This window comes from Coffea eugenioides, chromosome 2, assembly GCF_003713205.1.
Source record: "Coffea eugenioides isolate CCC68of chromosome 2, Ceug_1.0, whole genome shotgun sequence".
NCBI lineage: Eukaryota > Viridiplantae > Streptophyta > Magnoliopsida > Gentianales > Rubiaceae > Coffea > Coffea eugenioides.
In genome coordinates this window covers 1151655-1162014 of record NC_040036.1, presented here as the reverse complement: position 1 = coordinate 1162014, position 10360 = coordinate 1151655, and the positions used below count along the sequence as shown (strand labels likewise).

Genomic DNA, 10360 nt, shown 5'->3' with positions numbered 1-10360 from the left:
TCAAGCTTTCGCCCAATCAGGGGACTTGTTTTACATATGTTATGTTCGATCCATTGCCCAGATTTCATCTAGCGCATCCGAACCCTACGTGTGGAAAACTTTTTCGCCCTCCACTGAAAAGGCCTGCTGGTGATTTCAAATCAAAACACTCGTGAGAACCACGGGATGCCCAGAAAGTTTACGGGCCTGCTTTGTCTACCTCATGCCACATTGACGACCACAGTGCTCAGATCTGGGCCTGTACCTTCCGAAGTGGGGACTAACCACGCAATTGCATTAGTTTGTTGGGCCGATTCTTTAAGCTGTGAAGTACCCGAATTCAAGAAAGGCAGCTCAACATGGGAGAACTTCAGAAGAAGCCCCTCTTTAGGTGCAATTCTCGACCGGAAAAATAGGGTACTCCCTTCCCTTATTTTTAACATTTTGTAACATTACCGTACATATAATTAATGAGGGATGAAAATTTTTATTTTTTAAAATATAAGAAATAAAAAAATTATTTTGTAAAATATGAGGGACGCAAAAATTTATTTTGTAAAATGTAATTGATTATAAATTGGTTCATGTGAAATGTGATTTGACAAATTTGTCCATAAAAAAAGTGATCACTTGCAAGGCACGTGGTGGATTCTCGCAAAACAGTAATCAGAAATCTAGATAGAGATCAAATTTGACTAATATAAATTTGTAAAGAACGTAAAATTACACTTTTAAAAGTGATGAACAAAAAAATAATCATTTTACAAAATGTGAATGACTTTTTAAACGATTTTCTCTTTTTATTATGATGAATGGTTTTTACTTTTTGGTGTACTGAATTTTTAGTTTAGCAAAAGTTCATTTTCATATATTTTTAAAATTTGTTTAGATGCGTGTATTTTAGTTTCACGAGCATTTGACTAGTTTAAATAGCAAGTAAAAAATACACGAGGATTGATGCAAAAAATGCAACCTAGCAAATTTGATAATGAAAATTAAACTTGTAGGTTTACCCATTAAGAAGATTTGGTAGAACATTTATCTAAACGGGTAAAGATTTGGAAGGAGATATTTTGGATGGTATTCGACTAATCGTCATCCTTGCTTTTAAATAGAGTTTATTTTGATTTCCTTTAAATCACTTACACTTTTGCTTGTATCGTTTATTTGCAATTATTTAAGTTAGAGATTAATTTCCCTAAGAATCCTTCTGGTTGTTCATAAGGATTAGTTAGTAAGGTTGGTATTTTTCATTCTGGTCTTCAAGTCTTCGTTAATAGGTAAACATAGTCCAAATAAGGTACTGATGCCTTAATAAGGTGCGAAAGAGAGTCTTATGTCTCACCTTATGATGGAATACGCAGCTGAACAGCTTTCTGGTTTTGTGGTGGTTGACCCGAATTAATGACGTCGGCCAATTATCATTTCCGTACTATGTATTAGAAAATTGTGCAGATGGTACTTAAAATCAACCTCCTTGGATTAGTTGTTTTTTGGAATGTTTTTGAAAAACTTTGCTGTAACAGAGTTTTTAGAATATATTTTGAAATATTTTTAAAAAATATTTTAGGATATTTAAGAGTATAAGAGTTTTTATAATATATTTTGAGATATTTCTTAAAATTTTAAAAAAAATTAAACTAATTTTTAGATTACCTTTTAGAGTACTTTTTAAAAATTTTTATTGTATTTGAAAAATTAGTTTTTGAAAAACACCCCAAAAATAGGGGATCCAAAAAATGCACTGCGGTAACTGCATGGTGCATTTGAAGGTGGAAGATGTTTTGAAATTGGATGGAAAAGATGGAATATAGAACACTAATTTTAATGCGTAAAAAATTATTGTATTTTTTAATTTTATTGTGGTATTATATACATTTATTATGTTTGTGTATACATCAAATTTTATGGTACTGTCTATAATATACTATGGAGTTGATATTGGTGACGCTAAAAGTCTTGATCCCTCGAAATCTATGGACTGTTTAGAATATGAGTTTTTTGAATATTTGTATAAAACTTTACTGTAGATTACTGTAAAAGTTGTAGAAAAACTTGGGGTGTTTGTAAGATGAATTTTTTTTTTCCTTTTCATTTTCTTTCTTTCTTTTTTCTTTTCCTTCCTCCCTTCCCGCTTCTTCTCCCTCCCCTATTCCTTCTCCCGAGACTTCCATGGCAGCAACTAACAGGTGATTTTTTATTTTTTTTTTCTCTCTTCCCCTCTCCCTCTCCCCTTCCCCCGCCACCCCTCCCCTCCCCTCCCCTAGCTGCGATCTGGTCGCCCCTTTCCCTCTCCCCCTTTGCGATCTGGTCGAGCGACCAGATCGATCAAAGGGGGAGAGGGAGGCTGGCGGGGAAGGCAAAGGCAAAGAGGGGAGGGGAAGGGAGAAAGAAAAAAAAAAGAGCACCAACAGATCAGTCAAAGGGGGAGGAGAGAGGAGCAGAGGGGGTGAGAGAGAGAGAAAAAAAAGAGAAAGGCCGGAACTGGCTGCCGGCATAGTGACCAGCTCCGGCAGCAGTGGTGGAGGTGGTGGCCGGCGACAGAGGACGTGGTGGGTTAGGTGGGGGAGGAAAAAGAAGAAAAATTGAAGGGAAAGTTTTTTGTGTATTTTTGAAGTGTGTAGGTTAGAAACTTTGATAAATTTTTTGGGATTCCTGTAACAAAAATTGTTAAAAACTAGTTTTATACAAATTTGATAAAAAACCAAGGTTCCAAACAGGCCCCTAGACATGCAAGGCAACTTTAGTGCACATTGAAGCTTCAAGGTCCGTCGTACATTATTGTTTGGATAGAGTATTATTTAAAATATTATTTGGAATAATTATTGTAGCACTTTTTGTAATGTGATGTATGTAAGATAAAAAGGTAATTGGAAATATAAAAAAGGTGAGTTGGAAAATGTGTTTATGATGCAAACGAAATATTATTTGAGATATTTGTGCTATCCAAACACTACTGGCCTTTGTTTGGATAGAGAATTATTCCAAATAATGAATAATTACTGTAGCACTTTTTTATGATGTGATGTATGTGAGATAAAAAGGTAATTGAAAATATAAAAATGTAGATTGAAAAATGTGTTCATGATACAAGTGAAAAAATTTGTTGAAAGAATTTGCTATTCGAATATAGTCACTAGTAATATCATGTATATATAATAAAAATTATTATTATTATTATTATTATCTTTCCACTTCTCATCGCACCATTTTCACCTTAATTTTCAACTATAAAATTCGAACCCTGACAACAGGAAAGACTGTTTTCATCTACACATAGGACATCTACGAGGTTTGAAGGGTTTATCACTTTGAACCCATCTCTAACTTAACCAATTAAAAAGTCGCAATTACACAATGCACAATAGATGGAGACCCAAAGATAACCTGTCCCTCTCCTGATTTATTACGCTTTTAAGTCCCAGCCACCCCAATGGACATTCATCTCTCCTCTCTCACGCTTTCTCCTTTTTTTCCTTTAAATGCAAGCAAAAGCAATTTGAGGCCTGCACGTTTAAGCGCTCCCTCCACTGTTGGAGGCTGGATGTGCAAATAAATTGTGCTGACACTACACTATTATAACTTCACAGCGCAGCAAACACCAACAAAGTATTCACTACCCTTCTGCAGCCTCCTCCTCAATCTACAGCACTGTTATATTAATGTTGATTGCCTACTCAATTTGGCAATAACACCACAACTAAAGAAATAATTGTAGCACACGGCTAATATCCTAAAAAGCAGTTTTAGGGATTTTTTTTTCTAATAATGAGAGGTTTTTCTTTTTGTTGGTTTTAATTACGATAGTATTTGAAATATTTGACAGCTTTTCTGAACCATTTGTTATTATTGCAAAAATGTTGAGAAGCCTGACATGGAGATAGATGCTCAAGCACAAATGTGCACTTAAAAGTAACAGGTTGATTGAAATGGTAGAAAAATCCGCTTGGCTGGCAAAATACCATAACAGGGAATTTGAAAAAAATAAAATAAAATTCAGGATATGCTACTCCGGTTACAAACCATTTGGAGTGGTCATTTTTTCAAATACAATACTACAGTAATACATAAATAAAAATAACTCAAAAAAATCTCATCCATACAATAGATCAAATATTTCAAAAAAAAAATTATAGTAAAAATTTTTCATATGCACTGCTGCAGTAAAATTTTTCAAAAACACAACAAAAAAACACCTAATTCAAATAGAGCATTTTTGTAAGAATCAACTAGCAATATTTTAAACAAAGTATAGAGCGGTTACTTAACATCAATGCCCATCAGTCATATGCTTCATCCTCGAAGTAGAGTTGCTGTTGGCATTCTCTAATGACTTTCTCTTTGCGCTTTTTTTTTAGTAATATTCTATACATTGAAAGTGTATATACTTTCACTATAAGATACATGACACATAATTTAAATTTGAATTTAAAACTCAAATATTGCATATATGTATCGTATATTCAACCGTAATAATGTATACACCGTTAGCGCATATAAGAAATTTTTTTTTTAAGGCACAAAAAAATATTATTTTTATTTTTTGGGTGTTCTTGGGAAATTGAGAATCAAGGGCACATCTGTAATGTCTGGGCTCCGGGCGGGGGAGTGAGGTCCCCAATGGTCACACACAACTCATAAGTCACAAGCTCACAGCCCAGCCGTATGGAGTACGCAATAGAAGCGATGCCCGTTGCCCCACTAACTGAGTCCCCCCATCCCCCGTGAGAACGATAAATACCCAACCGCCAAAGCCGCGGTCTCCACCAGCCGGTATGATGACTTGCTACTACTTGCTTCCCTCTCCATTCATCCCATGGTTTGTCTTTCTTCCGATTCTGCCTTCCTCTCCAGTTATCAAATCCCAACTCTCTTGATCACAACTTCCATTTTCCTCTCTTTTTACTCTTTCCGGGGTTTCCAGCTTCTTCTTCTTCCACTTTCATGTTCCTTCATCTTTCTTTCTACATACAAATGGACGTCATCAAGCAAAGACAACCATAAATCACGTTCACTCCTCCATCCGCCATCTCTCTTTTTCTATCCAGGTTTGATCTCTTTCCCTCCTCAAGTTATTGCCCTGTGATACTGGTTTTTCTCGCGTCTTTCACTCTCGATAATGCTCCATCAGATGTGCCCATCACTCGTTCTCTTTCTCTCGTGGGATTTTCTTTTTCTTTGTTAACAACTGACAACTCTCGTGGCTGTGGGCATTCGTTAAAGTGTGAATGGGTGCTGCACAAGACTTCACAAATACACTACTCATTCTCTCGACATTCTCATGAGTTCCTGCGAAGCATTTGCATTTTACGTGTTGTGTATCATGAAGGCTGACTTTCATTTTTTTTCCCTCTTCTCTTGTGGTTGGGTTTCGGGGGCCATTTAGAAATGGGCAAGAAAGGAAATAGCTGGTTTGCATCCGTGAAGAGGGTCTTCAAGCATCACTCCAAGGACTCGCCGGAAAAGAAGGTAATTACTTCTATGTCTCTATTTCTAGCCGTTAGCGATTACTACTAGTAATATATTGTATCACTAACTCCATTACTACACCCAAAATATATATATATTTTTAAAAATATAATCTTCTGGGCAAAACTTGATCTCCGAATATTTCTTTTCCCGCATTTGTCAGAGTAACCGAAAGTACCCAACCAGGAATTTAAGACCGTTTCTAATTTTGGCCTGATTGATGCATGAATACTGTGTAATGCGCTGTAGAAGGTAAAACATTCTCGATACAATGAAGGACGAGGATTCTTGTTGATTAGGAAGGGGTCAGCATACTTGGATATTGGCTAATCTTCCCAACAATTATATGCTTTTCCAAATTTGGAATTGACTACCAATCAGTAATAATGTCGGATGTCTTTGATTGCACGGAACAGGAAATTTTATCAACCACAAATTCCTATTGTCTATTGATTGATATTTCCTCTAGTATTTGTTGGTTGTTACAGTAGTCATATTTACTCAATCCTCCCTTACGGCCTTACCAAAACCAAACAACATGCGCACACCGTCCCTGATAGGTGATTATGCTACCTATCTTTACACATGGATCTGCAAATTCTTGGGGTATCATAATATTGTCTGATCAAGTGAATTTGGTCTCTGACATAACCATCCATCCCTAAGCTTGGCAGTTGATGGGATATGATTTTTTTTTCCCTCCTAATAAAACATCATTAACCCGATCCGGATCGGATAATATGGTCCCCCATCAGCATGGCCTAAGCTAAAAAGTAAAGGTCATGATAAATTGCTCTCTCTCTCTCTCCAACGTGGCCTATCACCATCACATCTAATGTGTAATCATGTGCTAGTTGTGTTAGATCTCAATCATTCCCAGTAATCCTGCTGCTGTGTCTGACTCCACAATTACGGAAAACATTGAAGCAACAAATAGGCTGATTAATTTAGGCCAGAGATGAGTGCTGATGCTGAAATGTTATAATTTGATCTTGCAGAAGGAAAACGTAGAAAAATGGCAACATGAAGCGCCAGAAGTTGTGTCAGTTGAACATTTTCCGGCGGCAAGCTCCCCTGATTTCTCAAATGGCGAGAGTTTCGATTCATCCTCGGCGGCTGAAGACCCCAACCATGCCATAGCTGTCGCCGTAGCAACTGCTGCAGCAGCCGAAGCTGCTGTTGCAGCCGCACAAGCGGCTGCTAAGGTGGTCCGTTTGGCAGGTTACGGACGTCAATCTAAGGAAGACAGGGCTGCTACGCTCATTCAATCACGTTACAGGGGATACTTGGTAAAATAGCATTTTACTGCACTCAAAATGACCTATTGGTTTTTATGCAAATCAGGCGGAAAATGAAAAGCTTTGTTTGGATTGCTGGTTTTGTCGAAAAATTACGACGTTTTTCGTGATCACATTTCCCTATTACCTTTTTCCCTCACATACATCAAATCGCTACAGTAATTTTTCCATGAAAAATCACGGAAAATGCAATCCAAACACAACCTGAGCATTTATAGGGTTGTTGAACATGGCCCTCAGAATAGGAGATGCTCTTTAAAAATCCGAAACTTTATTGGTAGGGGCTGAATACTGGAATGTGGACAGGTCATCTGAAAAGTCTGGTCATTTAATTATAGGCCATATATATATATATATATATATTGTTAAAAGGAAGGTCCTGAAATAAATAATTTTGCCAACAAATGGCGTTGCCCAAAATTTGTCATCTACCACTTTTCATCTCATTAATAATTAAATATGTTTGCTAATTATGAAGGCAAGACGTGCGCTGCGTGCCCTGAAGGGCCTAGTGAGGCTGCAAGCATTAGTGAGAGGTCATAACGTCCGGAAGCAAGCACAGATGACTATGAGATGCATGCAAGCACTAGTGCGTGTGCAGGCAAGAGTGCGTGCCCGCAGAATTCAGTTAGCCCAAGACAGGCTTCGGAGCAGGATGGAAGAAGAAGAGGAAAGGCTTGGACTGGGCGAGGAAGCTTCAAGGCGAAGGAGCCCCACGAAGAACATTGAAATGGAATGTTGGGACAACAGAAGTCTGAGCATAGACAAGATAAAGGAGCATTCCATGAGGAAACACGATGCTGAAATGAAGAGGGAAAGAGCTCTAGCTTATGCTTTTGCCTACCAGGTTTGTGGCTTTCTGTCGTCGATTAAGCTAACCCTCCAAACCAGGCATTCTGTTGTTTGATTGCGGTCGCGTCTAGTTCACTCTGATTGATCATTTGGATTTGGCATAACAACAGCGACAAGAAGAAGACCACAAGTTATTGCACAACAACGATCCAAACGGTGATAAAGAGAGATTCTTCGGCAGCGAGCATGAGAAGCCACGATGGGGATGGAACTGGCTGGAACAGTGGATGGCATCACAGCCATACCACGCCCGACATTTGGTACCTCCGCGCGAGACTCCCTACGTCGCATTAACATCCACCACCACCGATGACATGTCGGAGAAGACTGTTGAGATGGATTTGGCGAGCGAAAATGTCGTCAAGTCCATCCGCAGCAGCATTGGAGGGGACATGGATCTGATGGAGACGACGAGCCCATATGCAGCAGCTAGGCAGCAGCGACAGTTGGGCTCAGAGTTCGTTCCGAGTTACATGGCCCCAACTCAGTCTGCCAAAGCAAAGGTAAGGAATCATCAGGACTCGATCAAGAATCGAAGCACTTCAACAAAGAGGGGAGCGGTTGCTGGGCCAGGGTACGACTCCTCGAGCGCCGGTGGGAGAACATCAACTTTCCACGTCCCCAGGAGCCCAAACCCAAAGAGCAATGGAAACCGTGGGCCGGGCAAGTGGATTGGCGGGGGATACAGCCCAGACTCGAGCAGCGAGGACAGGGCATTCCCATTGCCCTTGGGACTTGGGAGCCCGTGGATATAAGACGATCATAATCATTTTGGTTCTATTGTGGTTCAGAGTTATATGTCAATCCGCGGTGCCTACAGCATCTTTCTTAGCTCATTGTGAAATAAGGATTGGTGATTTATTACTAGTTCTTGAGGGAAAAAAAAAAGGAAGGATTGGTGATTTATTAGTTCTTAAGAAGAAAAAAAAAAAGGATTGGTGATTTAGTAAGATAGTTTTGTTGGAGCTAAGCTAAGTAGAGTGTTAACTTTCTTTTTTTTTTTTGGGTATTTGTCAGAAAGGTGGAGAGTGTAAGTGTAATGTATGCCGATGCTTTCCTACTCGTTTCTTGTGAATTACCGATGGATACTTCGTCAGCACGTTATTCGAAGTTACCAACCACAAGGCTAATTAAGTTGAATCAATCACTTTGCCTGCTGGTATGTTTAATGATAACTGCAGTACATTTTTTTTTAGTTTTATTACTTGCGTGAAGCCATTTTGTGTTTTCTTATATTCTACAATGAAACTAAGGGCTTGTTTGACAAGTAAGTTTTTTTTGTCAAATTTTGTCTTTTATAAGTTTTTTAACAACTTTAATAACAGTAATCTCAAAAAACTCCTCAAAATTTTTTAAACCATACACTTCAAAAAATTTTCTTACAATTTCTACAATAAATTACAATAAAATTTTAAACAAACACTCAAAAAACTCATTTGCGATACGGGCCTAAAGTAAGGGAAGTTGATTGGATGATTCAGCATTGCTCAAAAGATTCTTGTGTGCGTTGTGCGAAGGGAGTAGCATTTGCAGCAGTTGTTTATCATCTGGGATATAGTAGGAACAAACAAAAGTATTTCAGAACTTAGTTCATTCTCCTGAAGTCGACGTCGTAGCTGAACAAATTATGAAGGATGTGAAAGGAGTTGCTGCAGGGTGTAAGAGATTTTTTGTGTGCCTAATGCTGATTGTGTGGTACTTGGAATTAGGGCTGTCAACGGGCCGGGTCCGGGCCGGAATTCATTATTCCGGACCCGGACCCGAATCACTATGCCGGACCCGGACCCGACCCGTTTACCCGACGGTCTTTTATTCTATGTTCCGGATCCGGATCCGGCGGGTCCCGGATCCGGATCCGGGTCTACCCGAACAAATTTAGCAAAATTTATAATTTTTAATAAAAATGAAAAAAAAATATATTTGTAAACTAATTTTTAACTAATGCAAAGAAAAAACCAAATAAGAAAAGAAATCAAATTAACTTTATTAAAATACATCACTCTAATCAAATTATATTGATAAATATATATATTTAAAATTATTAATTCATTTATATCCGGATCCGGGTCTAATACGGGCCGGAATACTATATTCCGTATCCGACCCGTTTTTTTGTTTGACAAAACGGATCCGGATCCGGATCCGGAAAAAGGAATTAAATCCCTACCCATACCCGCAATAATTTCACGGATCCGGTCCGGATCCGGGTCTAGACCCGACCCGTTGACAGCCCTACTTGGAATTAGTCTATATTTTGTAAAAATTTTGTTTACGGTTTTGACAGCATATACTCTTGTAATTAGTGATGGAAGCATGCCTCTTCCCTCGTGTACTGACTCTTTACTGATTCATCAATGGAAAATATATATAGAACTTACCAAAAAAAAAAAAAAGGAAAAAAGTATTCTGTTAAGTAAACGTCATTAATACCTTAATACGTTTGAAATTTTTGGCAACGTGGGAATCCGAAAGATCGAATGAAAATAGAGCATGACTACAAATATTAATATTAATCTACTACTTACTATTGTTTGAGGTTTATAGTCAAATTTGCCGTAGCAAATTAAGGCCATGTTTGGATTGCTTGTTTCTGTCAAAAAATATTGTCGTTTTCCTTTATCACATTTTCCTATCACTTTTTTTCCTCATAACCTAAACATTCCAAGCTAAAAGTGAACATCTTTTAAATACCTCAAAGAAAAAAATATAGAAAATAAACAGTACTTGTTAAATTCCTCATAATCGGTTGGAAAAATGAAAAA

At 38.0% G+C, this 10360-nt stretch overlaps 1 protein-coding gene across 2 annotated transcripts; it reads left to right on the top strand.

Moving 5' to 3' along the window:
- The first annotated feature begins 4712 nt into the window (after positions 1 to 4712).
- Positions 4713 to 8773, top strand: LOC113761650 (protein IQ-DOMAIN 1). 2 transcript variants are annotated; one of them, XM_027304725.1, is made up of 5 exons: positions 4713 to 5027; positions 5366 to 5448; positions 6447 to 6737; positions 7225 to 7593; positions 7709 to 8773. In XM_027304725.1, the coding sequence occupies exons 1-5, from the start codon at positions 4796 to 4798 to the stop codon at positions 8351 to 8353; spliced, it is 1620 nt and encodes a 539-aa protein (XP_027160526.1). In that variant the 5' UTR covers positions 4713 to 4795; the 3' UTR covers positions 8354 to 8773. The 2 variants fall into 2 exon arrangements, with proteins under 2 accessions (XP_027160526.1, XP_027160527.1); XM_027304726.1 differs by lacking the exon at positions 4713 to 5027 and having other exon boundaries at positions 5034 to 5448.
- The last annotated feature ends 1587 nt before the right edge of the window (positions 8774 to 10360 follow it).

What these genes read in the sequence shown, in the direction of transcription:
- LOC113761650 (XM_027304725.1), top strand. Translation starts at nt 4,796, where the DNA reads ATGGTTTGTCTTTCTTCCGATTCTGCCTTCCTCTCCAGTTATCAAATC. An exon ending in ATCTCTCTTTTTCTATCCAG is followed by an intron (nt 5,028 to 5,365) that starts GTTTGATCTCTT and finishes GGGGCCATTTAG; the next exon opens with AAATGGGCAAGAAAGGAAAT. An exon ending in AGGACTCGCCGGAAAAGAAG is followed by an intron (nt 5,449 to 6,446) that starts GTAATTACTTCT and finishes TTGATCTTGCAG; the next exon opens with AAGGAAAACGTAGAAAAATG.